General features: G+C 41.1%; 1 protein-coding gene across 1 annotated transcript in view; it reads left to right on the top strand.

The window, feature by feature from the left end:
- The window catches only part of ctnnd2b (catenin (cadherin-associated protein), delta 2b), a 160,516-nt gene that overhangs the window by 81,486 nt on the left and 60,412 nt on the right, over positions 1-18,618 (top strand). Inside the window, exons 4-10 of the mRNA XM_080486606.1 lie at positions 2,745-2,779; positions 4,802-4,918; positions 12,676-12,821; positions 13,082-13,252; positions 14,813-14,958; positions 16,373-16,617; positions 17,058-17,189. Coding sequence (XP_080342732.1) covers positions 2,745-2,779; positions 4,802-4,918; positions 12,676-12,821; positions 13,082-13,252; positions 14,813-14,958; positions 16,373-16,617; positions 17,058-17,189 — 992 coding nt within the window. The remainder of the gene's footprint in view (positions 1-2,744; positions 2,780-4,801; positions 4,919-12,675; positions 12,822-13,081; positions 13,253-14,812; positions 14,959-16,372; positions 16,618-17,057; positions 17,190-18,618) is intronic.

Raw genomic sequence — 18,618 nt, 5'->3', positions numbered from 1 at the left:
CAGAGGAGCACTGAACACAGCTTAGGGATGATGCTTTCATTCAGAGAGCCTCCAACCACTTGAAAGTGGATGACGTACATAGAATGAAGTCACACTACACTGATCTGCTGCACTTGTTGGCGAGCCAATTATCTATACTACATTATGCCTGCAGCCAACTTATATAACTGTATGGCTGAGCTTGTATCGGGAGTGACTACCACAATTTGAATTGATCTGTGTTATTGACTTAACTGTGTGTAGTTTCTGCCGTGATCAGTCGAGCTAGGAAAGGTAATGTGATGAGGGTGTAAGAGCCTTGTTAGAACAAGTGTCGGAACTTTGGTTTGTGACCAACAAATATAAAAAATAATTTGACATGAATTTAGCAGTTAGATTTGTAAGCAGAAATGAAACAGTCAGGACAGAAAGAGGAAATGAGTCAGCCAGAGGCCTGAGTTATTTCAGCTATTTTACATGGCCATTTTCACAGTAAGTCATTTAAATTCATCTTCTACAAAAGAAAACATTTGTAGTTAGGGTCACAGTATGGAAATGGTGTGGGCACATCCATTCATCCATCCATCCATCCATCCATCTTCCATACCACTTCATCCATATTAGGGTTATTTGGCCAGAAGACTAAGGACAGATCGATAGTCTATTGCAGGACCAACATAATGACAATCACACACACTCACATTCATACATTCAGGCAATTTAAAGTCACCAATTAGCCACAAAAGCATGTTGTTGGACAGTGGGAGGAAACCCAACCGTGCACACTGAGAACATGCAAAGTCTTCACATCAAGTCCCCCAACCAGGACTTCAAGCACTGGCCACTATCCCACTGAGTGCATTTTTGTTTTGTTTATGAACTTTTCCTTCCTTCCTTCCTTCCTTCCTTCCTTCCTTCCTTCCTTCCTTCCTTCCTTCCTTCCTTCCTTCCTTCCTTCCTTCCTTCCATCTTCTATACCGTTTTATCATGTGCAAAGTTGTTGGAGCCAATCCCAGCTGACTGTGAGCAAAGGCAGGCATTATCAGAGTGTGTGGCCCCTTTAACACATGCAATGTGTGTGCAGTGAGTGAGCGTCTCAGATTGGTTGTGGAAAAGAGTGAGGTGAGCAGGTGATGAGAGCAGGCTTAGCTTAGTCATAGTTAGCGCTGAATGTATAGCGATACAGGAAGCAACTGGCAAATAAATACTACAGCCTCGATGCTGAGGACAACTTCGGCCCTGGAGCAGAGGTTAAAGTCTCCCCTGTGTTTCTCGACCACGGTCTGGAGGCTGAAGCAGGAAAGGTTAACACTACACCTGCACAGGTCGCCAGTCCATCACAGAGCAAACCCAGAGAGACAGACCGCCAACACACACTCAAAGTCACACCTCGGGGCAATTGTAGGGTCCCCAATTAACCTCACATGCATGTTTTTAGACTGTGGGAGGAAACCAGAGTACCCAGAGGAAACCCACACACACACACACAGAACATGCAAACTCCACAAAGAAAGTGTCGACCAGTTCTCGCTGTGAGGAGAGAGAGATGACCACTGCGCCACCGTGAGGCCCCTTATAAACCTTTATTATTGCTATAGTGCATCAACACTTGCAAATCTTGAGTTGAGAGTTCTTCACTATACATGGAGACGCTTACTAATTCCCTTTAGAATGAGGCATTTTAGTGATATTTAACTACAGGCAATTATTATGTACTTTGCTAAAATTTCGTATAACTTATTCATTGATTATTTTTTTTTTTTTTTAAGATTAAATGTATTGTGGTGCTGTGCTGGTGTGCCTCTTTATCATTTTGGATTTCTGCCACAGCCTGCAGTTTTCTACATGTGCTTTAGTGCTCTGTTGAGTACAGCGTTTCTCAGCTTTGATTCTGCGGACCGGCTGCCTTACAGCTTTTAAATGCCTCCCTGTGCAACGCACCTGATTCAAATGAATGCATCATCATCAAGCTCTGCAGGAGCCAGATAACGACCAGTTTGTTTGAGTCAGGTATGCTGGGCAGTGCCCCCCCCCCCCCCCCCCCCCTCCCTCAGGTCCAGGTTTCAGCTGGGTTACAACAGGGCTTGCCCACACAAAAAGTCTTCTTTTGTAGCCTCTGCAGAACATCATATCCGTCCATGTGTATGTGTGGGATCTCATCTTATTTAATAATATGTTTTTATTCCGTTGCTCCTTCTGGAGAAAAGACTCCGTCCCAGTCCAATTTACACTGATGTTTTCTCACTGCCCTGTTAACAATGTTTTTTTTTTATTTTCATCTCAAATCCCTTTGTGCCCACCACTCTGAAATCTTTCCCACGACAAGATAACATTGCTGCTGGATAAAATCCCTCAGTTCTGCAAAAGAAACGTCCATGAACAAACTTGCATTTAGCCTGACAGAATTTTATTTCAGGGTGGGTTTTTTTTTTGTATTGAGATGGCAGTCTTTAGTCAAAGTAATGAAAACTGCTCCCAAAGTGCAGCACTCACACCTCCATTGCTCATGAAATGTTGAGATGCAATGATATACAACCATTAAAAAAACCTCCAACCTCCAACGTATAATCTTATTGATATTTTTTTTATTTTAGAACAGATGTATAACGTGAATTTTGGTGGCTCATGTTTATGTTTTTTGTCCGTGAGAGTTAATTGAATAATACTATATTGTGTTGCTGTTCCATCAAAGAAGACCAAAACTTTCTGGGAACGCGCCTCATATTTCTCACCCTTTCTTTTTTTCTTTTGTTTTTCCCTTGCAGTTCTGCAGATGAGAAGTTTCGCTGGAATAACCAAGGTAATATTTCATCCTAAATACCTTTTATGGGTTTATGTCTTTATGTCCTCCTTTGTTTGGATTTCAGCACTGCACATTGCTGATTGTGCTCATTGCATTGGTTGTCATTGTAAACCTCCTTCAGGCATTCACAATATATTGATGCAATCCTCCACAAACACTCCTCTGGCTGTGCACTCAAAACACTCAACAGACTTGCTTTCTACACTCAAAACTCGAAGTAGAAAATGCTGTTTGAACTGAAACCCTCTGCCTCTGAAACCCCCCCCCCCCCCCCACCGCCGAATAAAGGTCAAACAACATTTTCGAATAATTCTCTGCATTTAGTTTAACCTGTTTGGGGTGCCAGATGGGAAGTGTTTTCCATAAACGACAGCAAGAATCAATGAGCGTTCAGACAATTTGAAAGTCTAATGAAGACAAGAAGTGAAGCTGAAGACAACTGCTTTGACAGCAATTTGCTAAAATAAAAAAAAATAAAAAAACACCACTACTGCATGACTCTTAGGTTTTTCTCTCTGCTTCTTCGTCAGTCATGTTGAGACATCTCGGGTGTTGAGAGTAGATTGCTTGTCTGAGTGGAGGGTGTCTGACCTGCCGACAAAGAGGTGACCACCAAGGGAACTCGGAGGTTTACTGATTAAAATGTTTCATTTGTAAAAGTTTCAGTGTCATCTGTGGTCCAGCACTACTCCAGCTTAACTGCCAAGCCTCAGAAATACTAAACTTACTCTTAAAAAAAAAAAAAAAAGAATTTCATCAATCCATTCAGACCTTTTGATCTCATCTCTCGCAATTCTTTAAAAACACATCACTAATGGATCAAACAGGTTTTAAAATTTCTTTTGGTCTTCATGTTGTATTTTCGAGTATAAATCCAACATAATGCCGCAGACAGCTCTGGAAATGTTTCACCAACAGCGTCAACATCATCAGCCTGCAATTTTGTCAGTGGAAGTCAATAAAATCAGCCTCCTAAATCCACTCGCTAAGGCCTCCACTATTACCGTCTCGATAAGAGATTAATGTTGCTCTAAGACTCATTTGTAAGCTTTTATCCCCCTTGGCAGCCCTCTCCAGCTTGAAGACACTGGGCATGTTATCAGCCTTCCTCTGACAGACAAACGACTAGAATCCAAGTACAAGGTGGACCCCTGTCCCACAAGATTTGTTGCAGGATTATCAGTTAAGTTTTTACCCCTGACCCGGGAGTTTACCCTGGCATGTTGCTCTGTAATGAGACATAAGTGGGGCCACTTCTTTAGTAGTTAATCAGCAGCAGACTAATAGAATCTGCTCTATTTGTATTTTGAGTGTCAAAACCTTCAAGATTACTGTGTCGGACAGTATGTAGATTGGTGTGTAACATTGGCACAAGAGGGCCTAAGATCCTGCGTAACACGTTGATTTGCTTATGTTCACAGTAGAGAAAGATATGTAGTTTCACATGTTGATGGGTGAATTATTCAAACATAATGGAGTCTTACAGCATCTAGGAGATGATGGTTACAAAGTTCAAACTCAAGGGGCCATCAAAGTCTTCAAATTAAAGTCTTCGTCTATTTAGGTTTTCAAGGAGTTGACTTGATCCCAGATGATTTTAGACATAGGTGGGGTACACCCCAGCTGTCACGCCTTTGGACAGTTTAAGCTCGCCAATTAACCTTGCATACAAGTTATTGAGAGAAAAGAAAAAAAAAGACATACAATCTTTCAACATCCAAACATAGAAAAGCCCTATATCAAACCGAGGTCTTCTCACTGCGATGCAGGAGCACTGACTACTAACATTCAGTACTAATGCTGAACGTTCTGTCAACATAACTAAACAGGTGTGCCATAATCTAAGCTCCTATTGGTAATAGTGAGATGATAGAAGCAAAGAGTTTATGTACCCAATGCAGCCTGTCAACCCGGATGAGCACATACACCGATGCAAGTCCCATGTCACAGTGGGTGAGGGCTAAAACGGTCTCTCTCTCTCTCTGCACCTATATGTTTCTCCCTCCACCATACATGAAGATGGCCAGAAGGACATAGAGGAGGAGCTGACGACAGGCCTGGAGCTGGTTGACTCATGCATCCGATCGCTTCAGGAGTCGGGCATCTTGGATTCACAGGACACGTCTACGGGAGATAGTAAGAAATTGTGTTTGAGGAGAATGACACAACACTTTATTTTGGTTTCAGTGTTTACTGATCCAGCTATAACAATTGTTTTAAAATAGTGATAATCCATCAGTGAGAGCTGATAGTCACCTGAAACTGTAGTGGGGTTGATTAACCTGCTGTATGTGAAAGAATTTACAAATAAATTTGTGTTCTAGAAACAGTGTTTCAAACAGGTGAAGAATATTCGCAGAGGATGAAGAGATTGGAAGGAAAGAGTGTAACCCAAATTTCTGTCTGTGACTCAAGTTGTCTCCCTAAATGCCACAGACTATTGATCGATGCCTCAATTTACGAATATCCACTTAGAACTTTACATGCAAAACATCTTTTGACGATACACTCCTGACATTCAGACTGTTTTAGATGAACTAATTCACAGCTGTCTCCTGAAAACCTCAGTAGAGCCTATTAGTAGAGGCTACAATTTACAGAGAGTCCCTGAATGCCTCACAATTCGATCTGTTTGGGAAAGGTTGAAAAAAATACGAGTTCCAACTCAGTGACTCCAAATAGATTTAAGTTGAACCTGACTCTTGTCCACCAAAGGTTGAGAACACACTGAGAAGAAATATTGGGAAAGAAATTGGTCATCTGTAAACAATGGGGCTTAAATGTGAGTCTGTTCAGTCCTTTCTTGAATTAAAAGTTAAAGATAGAATCAAGTCTGCAACTGTTTCTTTCTTTGGGCAAGTAACCATTCTGATTAGCATAAGCTTATCAGCACCTAAATGCAGCACAAATTTAGTCTTTCACTGAATTTCATTACTTGCAGTGAAAGTGCGACTGATCCAAACACAGAAACTCCAACAGAAAACCAGCAATTCACAAAACCCGTGTTTCCCGTATGTTAGTGTGTCGAGCATGATTGCAGCTTTCCTCTGATTTTCAACTGATGTAATTTAGTTTTAAACGTCCCTATTTCATGTTGCTAGAAAGAGACAGACGAAGTGAGTTCAAAAGACAGAAGGGAAAAACATTTCTAATATGTTCCCATTTCAGAATACAAAGTAGTTATTCATTTTGCACTCGGTGACATCCTGAGCTACGCCCTGTGCCTCTCTGCTCCACTCTCGGTCCCGGGGATGATACCCATGTTTTTTCTATACTCCGCCCCATGGGAGAGAGGTAGCTGTCAGGAGACATGCAGAGTCGTAGCTCGTGGTTTGATATGCTAATCCTTCCTCGCTGAGGTGTCAGCTGGCCTGCTGTTCATAGAGAGAGAGAGGAGCCACATCCACCAACATGCCACTACTGTAAACAGCACAGGCCCTATGTGCTCATAACCAGGCATGCATATACTTTAGAACCTCTGGGAGGAGGAGAGGAACAGAGAGAAAGCTGGAGCCCTGCACTGTACGGATTAGCTGCTAATAGCACAAGCACGCTGTCATGCATGCACACACGTGCAAGATGTTTGTAGATGTATGGTCCACCCTGGCCAGTTGACCAGTCCAATCAGGACGTTTAATATAAATAAAAGCTCATTGTGTCCAAGAACCGAACAAACAAAGCTCATATTTTGTTCATCGGGCCAAAACACTGACATGTACGACTATCTTTGCGGCCGTTTTAGCTTTTTATAAGTGAAAATGACTAAAGAACCTCAGGTAGTATATTTGAATTTGCATTTGATTTTTACAGGTAGTATATTTGAATTTGCATTTGATTTTTAGGCATAGAAATAAGAAGCAAAAGTTAGAAGAATATTCAGCGTTTCAGTCCGGCACAAAATTGTGTTCATTTTAGTTTGACCGTGAAGCAATTCATATCTCCAGCCAGATCATTTGAAGTAACTCAGCTAATTAGTATGACTCAATCAAAAGCAGCACACTTAATACACAATAAAAACCGAAATTGTTGAAAACTAGAAACATGAGTTGTTTAATAACTTTGTCAAAGAAAAGACACGTCTTCTACTACATGTCTGATGTTGTATTAACAATCTTACTCACAGACGTTTAACGGAAATGCTATCTGTTTTTTGTTTTTATTCCCTCTGTTACCGTGTGAGATGGGTTAGTTAATCAAAAAAACCAGGAGGGGGTTGTGTGTTTGATAAGCACAGTTGAAGGTGAGCAGTTAAGCTCGAGCTGCCGGCAAGTGGCAGAGGGGTGGGTGGAGATAGAGGCAGCAACTGTTTGCATATTCATAGCTGTGTGCGTACTGAATGAAGCAAGTGTGTGGAGTTACATCCAAACCACTTTGAGGGATCAGAGGAGTTTGTTTTTTTTGTTTTTTTCTTGGGGGAATACAAAAGTGTGTATGTAATTTTGAAGAACAGCGATCTAGTTTTAGGTGTTTTGTCAGACACACAGGCAGCACAAATAGACGCACCAACATGCAACACACATGCTCACTGCAGCAGAGTATTTAATTTATTTCTTTCTTTACTGAAGTTGCAGAGCAGATTTGTATGATGCAGCAGCAGAGTACGCTCGTGTATTCATGCTTCACGCTGCTTCGTGGATGGTGATGTTTGAAAATGTGCATGTTAATCTGTGTGTGTGTGTGTGTGTGTGTGTGTGTGTGTGTGTGTGTGTGTGTGTGTGTGTGTGTAATCACAAACGCAGTTATTTTTCATTGCGCATGCAGTTTTAGGTGTGTGCTCCAAACTCAGCGTTTGCCTCCGAAAATACACACAAATGAAATATTAAAATGTGTCAATCGGGTACGGTGGCCACAAGAAAAAAAGAAAGAAACCTCTCAAGTCTTTGTGTGCATGAAATGAAAAGAGATGAATGAGCTGAAACAAGTCTATTCGGGTCACAACTACTTGAATGCAGGTGTATACAGGGGGGCTGTGTGTTCATGGATGGAAGCACTGGGCAGGAGTGAGTCGTGTGTGTGTGTGTGTGTGTGTGTGTGTGTGTGTGTGTGTGTGTGTGTGTGTGTGTGTGTGTGTGTGTGTGTGTGTGTGTGTGTGTGTGTGTGTGTGTGTGTGTGTGTGTGTGTGTGTGTGTGTGTGTGTGTGTGTGTGTGTGTGTGTGTGTGTGTTCACTCAAAACAGATTAGAAAATGCTGATCTTCTTATGGCACCCCGTTACTTTCCTTCTCATACACCAGTGCACCCCAGTTTCTTTCCACTCACAGCCATGCACTCTCTTCAGATGGGTTCAGTGGAGCCTTCAATGTTTGCCATTGGAGTGATAATGTATTTATGAAGCCCTTCGCTTCCCTAAAGGCTCTTCTACCCATATGAAACACACCTAAAGTGGCAAACAAAGGCTGTAGAAAACATCCCCTGGCTTTCAACACACACATCTGGGTTTGTGTACGCTAGTCTGTGAACCCATTTGAAACGGGCCCGGAGTATAATTTTGCCTGCTGCGTGATGCGGTTTCCTCTGCCTGTGTGCACTAATGTGTGTGCCCAAGATGAGCCTAAACGAGACATGGAGGCCTTGACCCAGTAAACTCAGCCAGCACCCTTAGCTTGATATCCCATTTTAAATAATGCAATATCACCAGCCACACTGCCTACAGGAGCTATTCGCTGTATTTTGAAGTGACTTTTCACTTTGGTAAAGCTTTATTTTCCAAACAGTCTTATACACAGTGACTCCTCTTGCCTTTAGCTGCTGACTTTATCTGTCCTGTGCTGTGGATATTGACCGCTGGCTCTAGGATTTCTCTGTTCTTTAATAATACAAAAAAAAAAAAAAAGAGAGAAAAAATAGTTTCTTGTTTGATTCGTATACTGCTGGGACCAAAGCTGACATCCGTTGATATTAGAGACACAGTCACTGTTGATGGAGGGCAGTTGAAAAAGTGTTTGGGAATACAAATGCTGGACGCTGGGAATTTATGAAGCCAAATGGTGAGAGTGTTATTAGGAATCAGTGACTATACTGTCTATGTATTGTTAATGAATGCATGTATGCCTGCAGCTACTGGGGACATAATGGGGGACATAAATTATGTTATGACCCCAAAAAAAGCAATATTTTTGTAATTAAAGCTATTTCGTCTTCATATCATTGCCATCATCACTGAAATTGAATTAATCAGGCATGCATCAAAAATTGATAAATGAGACAGGGGAGATTTGGCTCCAGCTGTTCTTGTCTTTCTGCTCTTCCTCAAATTCCATCCATCCATTCAGCCTTTTTACCGCTTTCTCCAGTTTAAAACCGATCCCAACTGACTGGTGAAGGCAGGGTACTTCCTCACAGGTCACCTCTCTATCTCAGGGCAAATCTTTCTCAGATCATACAGTATATTCTTTTCTCAGTTGTTATGGATCATTCGGAATTGTTCAGGATTTACAGCATACGCATCGTTCTTTACTTTGCAGATCCGTTGTTACTGTGGTTAATGTGTTTACTCTCATCTGTGCTGTCATTTGCACATGTCTTAGTTCTGTGCCCCGGTCTCTGCATGTTTGCATGTTTACATGGGAAATTAAATGGTCCATGTGCAAATCATAGGAATGGAAATACTTTAGAATCTCGACTGAGGCAGCATGGACAATTAAACACAAACAAGACATGCTCTGGATGTGTGTAACGTTTGAAGCTGATGCTTTTAAGTCTGTTTGAAAACTGCTATCGAGCAGGAAACTGAACCTATTTTCTTTAACGAACAAAGCCTCGCTTGTTGAGAGAACAAGTCCCCCATAAGTAGTATTCAAATAGTAAAGTTACAGCATTCATTCAGTGTATCGAAGATAGATCCACACTCCAAAACACACCCAGTAAAAAAAACTGTTTAGGGTTTCAGAAACTGGATGTTGGAATTTATTTTGGTATTTATTCATTTCAATACAGTTTTATGGAAGTCACACCATTTGTCCCAAGGCACTTAACATCCTAAATAAATGTGAATATATAACCTACAACCTATGGACTTTTGTTGTTTTTATTACAAATGAGATGTGAACAATTTCAAAAGTTAAATTGCCTCCAAATAATAAATTACATTCTTTTGACTGGTGGTGTATTGTGGAACAGTTTTAACAAGATGTTTGTTTGATCTTTTTGTTGTTTATTTTAATTAAGGTAAAAAAAGAAAAAAAGGGATTTTCAACCATGGCTGGTCTTAAATTTTGAGACGAGGCCTCTTAACTCACAAACATCCGCCGCCAGGATTTATTTGCTTGCAGACATTTTCCCCGACCCCCACTGTAGAAAACTGCTGTCTGCACTGAACATTTCTGATTTATTATGCTTCAGAAGTTGCCCAGCCCAAATGTGCATTTATTCAGCTGTGGAAAAAAATCTATCAACCCTTGAATTTAGTTTTTTTTTTGTTTTTTTGAAAAGCATTAAAGATGATTTGGGAAAGTGGCAGACACACTGAATAAATGGAAACAAAATGACTGACTTGATGGCTGAGCAGCTGCTGGCTCGATGGCAGCTCGCTGTGCGATTGGCTGGATGATCTTTGGAAGATTTGGATGGCAGCCTGAAGCAGAAGAGTCGTGGTAATAAAAAGGAAAGAAAAAAAACAAGCTCCGCTCGGAGGTGTTTCACAGCAGTGCAGCGCTGATTCTGTATATTTACTACACTTGACGGACGATATAGCAGAGTGTAGATGATGTGTAATGATCCAGCGACTAAACTGAGCCACTAGGAATATTCCACAAAATGAGAAAAACATGTCAGGGAAAATGTTTCTGGTGGGGTTTTTTTTTCCTTTCAGTTTTTATTATTTACCCAAAGTGAGACAAAGTCACACAAACAAGCTTCCCAACCTCAATGTTTCTTAAAGGTTTGTTGACGGTTGACAATGATGTAATGCACAGCTGTCAAACATTCGGTCCGCTTAATGCATTTAGGAGAATTATTAAAACAATGAGAATCTGAACCGACCAGCCGAATGCATGAAGATGCTGCAGCTAAAGTTTTTTTTGGGGGGGGGCACAATTACATTTTTATCAAATTCATTCCGACTTGTCAGTGCGTGCTTGTTAAATGATTCCAAAATCCTTTGTCGTTTGAAGTAAAAACTTTTCCTAAGTCGGTCAGATTGGTCATGATGGGTTTCATAACAAGTACATCACTCCTAAAGATTATACTTCTGCCTCTTTGTCAGGGAAACATTTAGAGTTGATGTTTTTTTCCAAGTCAGTGAGCCAATGTTTTACTGGACCAGCCGTACTGAGATCAGACGGGGCTCAATGCGGCACCTGGACGAAAATGATTTTGACCCCTCTGGTGTAGCGTGACCTTGAATTCCCCGCCTTGGGGTTACACTACTTTCTATTTTGGCTTTTTCCCACATGACTATGCTGTTAAATATATTCTGTCACAGAGTCGGCAAATCGTGCCATAGTAGGCACTGTCAAATAGGACGTTTTTTTGCACCTCTCCCAGTGTGCACAATCCACACCTACCTGAGCATGAACACCATCATGGTCAAGTGCAGACTTGACGTCAATCACTTATTTCTCATCAACAATACAACTGGTTCTCATGAGAGGCTCCCTGGGCGTAAGATTCCAGGTGAGGGTTCAATAAATATGACACAGCTCATACTTTTCCTTTTCCCTTCAAAAGTCAACGCTTACTGTGCACAAATGAGATTTTGCAGGTCAGGGTAGCGATATTGAACTATGTGTTTATAAGAGATTTGCGCGGAACGCTTTGCATTCCTTTGGTTTTGTGTCATGGGTCGTGTCCTCATGGGAACACAAATAAATCAAAATTGTGTTCAAAACGTTTTGTTCATTTCTTAAAATGTTCAATCGAAATTTGATATTTTCCTTATTATAGACAAACTATAAGACACAGATTTTGTATCTTATATCTGATCAAGAAGATAAAAATAATTTGGGGGGGGGGGTTATCTGTTCAATGTCATTGTGTCACAGGGATGTCCTTGCAAAGTCCACAGAAAGGCCTGACTGAAATCCAACCAGATTATTTTCACGATGAGGTGAACCGATTAACCACTACATCGCCATGCAGCTTATCTATTATCAATTCATGTTTGAATGAGCGTGTGAAAGTTTCATTGTTGGCCTCATTGTAACAATTTTGCTGCTGAATTATACAGAAAAGTAAAGAGGGGACGAATCTGGAAGGAAGTTATGAGCTATAAAGGAGAAGTGGAGAGAAGAGTGGGTTTTAAATGGAGGTCAGGAATAGAGTAAGACTTAAGGGTCACTGAGCATAAGAGTGAGAGTAGAAAGGCTGGAATAACATAGTGGCTAAAAAGCAAATGGGCGTCTTAAAACAGGAGGATAAGCATTTGTGTTTCATTTTATTCCGTTTTTCAGTTTGCTTTTTCATCTCCTCTCTTTATTTCAAGGTGTGTTACAAACCAATATATTTCCATTTGTTGTAGTCTCGTTCAATTCTTCTTCTGTTAAAAAAAAAAATTTAATAAAAAAGTACATTGTATAACATGTGTGATGTAAACTGGGTTACCAAACGCCTTCAAGGCCACGAACAGAATAAATCTTTACACAAAAAAATTGGACGGTTACTGAAGTCGTCTCAAAATAGTCACTTGAAAGGAAGTTGACAGTTGAAGTGAAATCAAGTTTTAAGGTCTCTGTTTGACAGTGATCACAAAGTTTGCCTCGGATGGCGACGTATCCTCGTTCGACTCCTCTTTGACTCTAAATCCATATCCTTTCTGCCAGCGAGGTTTATTGAACTCATGTGAAACAAACGAGGTCTTTGTGTCGCCATCCAGAGTCACTTCGCTGCTCGCACCCTTTGATGTTACTCGTCTCCCTCCTTTGTGTGTTTGTAATTTTCTTTTTCCTCTTCTCATTAGGACAAGGACTCCTTTCCCAGAGCGCGTTGCAGCTCAACAACCAGGATGCCTATGCAGCCGCCGGTTATCATAGTAACCAGGGGCTTGCACTTGGGGAGTCAGGCCGAGGTGGACATTTGGGAGGGGCAGTTCACAGTTACAACCAGGTAATTGCTTCCTTTTATCCCCATTTCTTTCTTTCATATGTTCCTTTGTCATTTCCACCCTCCTACAGCCCCCAGTCCCTCTTTCTAACCCTCCCTCCCTTTCTCTTTAAGTCATTCCCTCTTCTCACTTTTTTTTTTTTTTTTTGCTTTCCTCTGCTGTCATGTATTTCTCTCCTATCTGTCTTGTCCTCCTCTTCCTCACTTCCACCGGAGCCTCGCCTGTCTCATGTTTCTCTCCACTTGTCCTCCACCTTCTGTAGGTGACATCCAGCCGGGCAGCCCAGTTAGCGGCCACAGATTCTCCTTCGCAGTCCCAGAGAGACTCATTTGCCCAGCAGGCCCTTAGCAGCGCCTTCCAGATGCCCTGTGAGGGTGGGCCGGCACCTGTTGGACCGTCCATGTATTACTCCTGTGCCACTTTGCCAGCTCAGGTACAAATCGCCAGAGAGATTACTGCTCCAGTTGTTGTGTGACAGACACTCTCCTCACACCTCCCTTGAAATGCGACAACCGGGCAATCATTTGGCAGCAGGCTGCATACACATGTAATGTTTTTAGTGCAATGAAGGAATATTTTAAAGGATACCGATCAGTCATCACGGTAGCCCTGTTAAGCTCTGTTGTGTCCAATGGAAGCCATTGCAATGACAGAAATAAACAGCAATACCTCTGAGCTTCACTGTTAAACATGATCACGATCCATACGATGATTGACAAAGGTAGTTAAAATATACAAATTGTACAACAAGAACCTTCTTGAAACTATTCTCCGTTTTGGCAATCGAACATGGGAGCTTGTAAACAGCCACAAAGCTGGCTCACTGTATGTGTTTTTCTTCTTCAGTGAGTCTTTAATCAATGAAATCATCACGTTGTAAGCTTGTCAACTTTAATGGTGCAGCGACTATCTCCGCCGGCCATCGTCATGTCATTATCCTTCCATCTATCGCCCATACTCATTTATCCAACTCAGGACTACGAGGGCAGGAGCCAACTGCCGGCTTGACTGTGGGCAAAGGCAGGGCACACTAACCGACCTCACATGCATGTTTTTGGACTGTAATAGGAAGTATAAAACCACCATGTATGAAGGAAGAACACTTGGAGAACATGTAAACCTTTAAAAACAAATTGGGTTCATCGCACTGCGAGGCAAATGTGCTGTACTCTGTATGTATATATATTCTTGCAGGAAAACAGGTTCTGCTGTATTGGAACATCAGTAATTGATGCAACCTTCAGTAAATCTTTAAATGTTGAAATTTCTTATTCATGATGATTCACTTCATTTATGGTTCTATCAGTTTATTTGCTACAGCCATTGCCGGGGCAAATGAAATAGGTTTGTTTCGTGTTGTTTTTGTAATCACTACTGAGGATTTATTGGATCAGTCAAAAGCACAAAGCAGAGATAAAGCACAAATCCATCTTATGGGGAATCATTTAGTTGTTTTTTTCCTCTTTTGGCACACTGTGATTAATTTGTCTTGCGAGTTTTAACATTTTTGGAACGGTGTGTTAATCTTTTTTTTTTTTTTTTCAATTTAACAAGATTTACTGATGAAGTGGTCGGCATTTGGCAGCATGTTCACCTCACTTTACATCTCATCCAAAATCTCTTGCTTTTATAAATTGTACCTTTAAGCTGCATCAGCGAGACTCTGCTAATATTTCTTCAACTCATTTGACGCGAAAAAAAGAAAATACATGTTTAGAATTCTGATGGAACTTAATTTGGCGGCCTATTGCTTCCAGTCATATTTCTAGTTCATTTGGTTATAAAAGTTCAGAGTCATCTCTTCATGTTTGGTCTGATAACCCCCAGCTCTTCATCAGGATGTTATCACAGATTAGAGTTTCTGCTCTCTGGTTTTCCAGCTCCGGGGGGAGTTGTTCATCTCACTGAAAATAATGATATGAATAAGACGAGAAGATGAATCTTTAAAGTGAGTGACACTCGCCTTTAATGGAGTACAAATCTTGTATTACAGCGCGTGAGCTCCCCTCTGCAGGCAGTGGGATCCCCAACCAAGCTGCAGCGCCTGGGATCGGCCTCCGCTGACATGCCCAGCTACGCCACGCTACAGAGGGTGTCCTCCCCCAAACAGTCACCCAGCCGGCTCGCCAAATCCTACAGGTTTGTCCAATCCAGTCCATTCGTCATTGCGTTATTGCTTGAAGAGCCTTGCATGAGAATTTCACAATCCCCAAAGCACAAAGTACATCTACGATAGGTGGATCAATACTAATGACTCAACAATTACTTCATATGTCTGGCTTCATAAAACACATTCCATATGGTCAAAAGGAAAAAAATCTACTCAAACTTGTTCAGTCAGACACACAGCTGTTATAGTTTTTTTTTTTTTAATTTAAAGTATACTTTGTCATACCTCAAACTGCCTCAATTTGTGAAGTAAGAGGCTGAAAGCTTTTTACCTACAACAGAAATATTCCAGACATTCTTAAACCATGATTCATCTGGTCTTCTTATATATTCTTTGGCACCATACCTCTTTTCAAACCACATGACTTTAAGCTTTGATCGTATTAGTCTCTTTAATCATCAGTCGCTAATTTGAAGTTTTCTCAAAACTCGCCTTTTCTTTAGGCCGCTTGCAATTAAAGGCACCACACCTAACTGTCTTCAAGGATCCATGCATCGATTGAAGGCTTTAGCGCCCAACTCACGGCCGATAAATCTTTGCTGAAACTCCTGAAGCACAGTTTTCACACTGAGCAAAGACAAACTCCCTAATGGACTAACAGACTGGTGGTGGGCCAGTCTTGACGAGCACATGCTGTGTAGCCAAATGTTGTTCAAAAACACTGAACTTTATTTTAAGATGCATAAAGACAATCCAAAGTTTTCCAAAGAGAATATATGTGACAAGCAAATGTGGTCATAATGTATATAAACAACAAAATGAAAATGGTGTCTAATGTATGTTTAATTCTAATTTGTAGATAAGTAATGCGCAATTGCATCAGCCACAACAATCTAAAGTGTCTTGTGCTAAACATGTGACAATTAGCCACTCTGCCGTCTCATGAGTTCCGTCAATAATGTCAGGAAACTGTATAGAAATGTATGATTGCATATTTCTGCTGATATACATCACTCCTGGAGCATTTTCACGGGAACATACAGAATATTTGGATCACACAAAGCCTATATCTCTTATGTTGTCTGAATTCAGAGTCGCAACAGGTTGACATGAAATATATGTAATGTGGAAGATTTGACCTGAAATGCACTGGCTGTTATTGGCCTTTGTCTGTGGAAAGACATGATCATTAGTAAGCACATACCTACCATCCTGTTTACTGACCTTCATCATCATCATTATGAAAATGTTGTTACAATAGATTGCCACAATTTTAGCTCGAGGTTTATGGAAACTGTCAATTGGCCCAACGTCAAGGTTGTGTACTTATTGTGCTCTCTCTTTAACAATTGTGTTGGTTTTGCATTGAAAACCTTGAATGTGCATCAAAAAGCAACACATTCAGACATGAATTGTCACTGCTTCACTGTCCTCCTCCTGCAGCACCTCATCGCCGATCAATATGGTAGCATCGGGTGCCGCTGGGTCCTCCTCCCCGCTCACCATGGCAGCCTCCCCGGGGGGGAACCACACCTCGTCACCAATCCACCAGCTCAGTTCGGCGGTGGGAAGCTACGCCACGCTGTCGCCTACCAAGCGAATGCTTCATCACATTGGCGCAGACGGCTACAAGATTTCCCACGAGCTGTACGCCAACGCAACCCTGCAGAGGCCCGGTAGCCTGGCAGGCAGAGGTCAAGACAACTTATTTACTACTTTTTATTTTTTTTACATGCATTTTGTGTCCCATCAAGTTGTGGATGTATTCTGGGAATTTTTTGTTGTTTTTGAAACATATTTAGCAGGACATCAAATGTTATCACTCCTTTTCTGAGATTATGAATATTAAGCTTATAATGCAAACGCAGTCTAAATGTCTGAATTAGATTAGATGGGAGTTCAGTTTTTTGTTTTCATTTATGTTCTCATCCCAGTCATTTACTTTCACATAACCATTCATTTTCATGAATTAATCTTATTGTATCACCTTTGCTGTTAGAGCCCATTTGGGGGAAAAAATTTAACATAATCATTATTTAAATGACAATATTGAATAATTTGTAATTAATTAGTTAAAATAGTTATCTTTCATTGGTGTGTCTCATCTGTTCCCCCCTCTGTCCTCCAGGCTCAAGAGGTTCCTACAGCAGCCAGCACAGTCACCTGGGCTCTGAGCTGCGGCCTCTGCAGTCTCCCGAACACCACATCGACCCCATCTACGAAGACAGGGTCTACACCAAACCAAACCTGAGAGGACAAGGTGAGCGGGGATGGGGCCGTGGAGGCAGAGGTTGAGTGCTCAGGATGTGAAGCTGGTGTCTACAAATACTGAGTCCACAAAAGCAAATCCCTAAAGATGATGGGAAATAGACAGACGGTCCTACAGGTGGTCGATGAGCAGAAAGCAAACAGCTGGTGGACAGTCGAGAGCTGCACATATTTTTCATAAGTGAAAGCGGCTTTACCAATGCTTATAACTGAAGAGATTCTATGAAACCTAATGTATCTTCATGTTGATATCTCATTCATAAAAACTGTTATTACCCAGATGTACAGTGTCTGGTGAAAGCCTGGTATCATTAAAATAAATTAAAAGAAATCTGGTCTATGATTTAACGTCAAAGGTTTTCATTATGATTCATGATTGAATATGAATGAAACTATATCATGAAATCACTCTAAGTGGACTTCTTCCTCATCACTTTTGTTACACGTTAAAACAGTGAGAAACCTGCAGAGGTGCTGTTCTTTATCATTAACCAGAGCTGCCTCATTTATTGTGAAGTTCTCCTGAATGCAACATGAAGGCTCTCTCAGCTGTTGTTGCTCTTGTCACTCCAATAATGACAAATATTAGACTGTAGTCCTATATTATGTTAGACTCTATTCTACTATAATATAGACTAAAACTACATTATGCTAACAGCTTTAGCTGATGTGTCGCAGCGGCATTAAATCACAACAATGGGCACATTAACTGAGGGAAACAGTTCACAGTACAAGTGGAAAGGTTTCTCTCTCAGCTAATGTTTTGTTTTTGTGTGCAGTCACTCTACAACTGTACCTACTGATTTTCAGTGTAAGAAATGGCCAGTTTTCTGAATTTTGGAGTGAACGCCATAAAAATCTAAAACTTTGCTATCTATCAGTAATGCGACATATAACATGCAGTGTTTCTGCCTGTGCTGCCTCAGTTTTGACTTTGCTTTCAAAGCTTTCCAAGTATAAGTAATGCTAAATCACGGAGATACTGCGAGTGTCTTCTTGCACCCTGTTCGGTACGAACCATTAGTTGAATCTAATAAAACTCTTTAAAGGAGAAGAGAGAAGCTATATGTGTAAATCTGTAAAACTTTCAGTTACATTTCGCCTGGATAATAGTGACACGTAGAAGACGACAAGCGGAATGCTTCAAATAGCCACGGACTATAAATAGCTACAGCATGTTGTAAATCACCCACTGAACCATCCACATTTAGAAATCAGTGAGAGGAAGAAGGCAGCATATGATACCCTGAATGAAGCCATTGATCAAAAAAAAAAAAAAAGAAAGACCAAATGAAGACACAGCCAGGTCTCTTTCTCAGAAAGCAGTGGTTTAATGTTGTGGCCTTACATTAAAGGCTGATGTACATTCAAGTGTTTCCTTCCATCTGATCGTGCGGCGCTGTTTACCAGATCAGGTAGGC

The sequence above is a fragment of the Lipophrys pholis genome (assembly GCF_963383615.2).
Source record: "Lipophrys pholis genome assembly, chromosome: 1".
Lineage (NCBI taxonomy): Eukaryota > Metazoa > Chordata > Actinopteri > Blenniiformes > Blenniidae > Lipophrys > Lipophrys pholis.
Note: the sequence above shows the minus strand (reverse complement) of the source record. Positions and strands in the feature narration are given on the sequence as shown.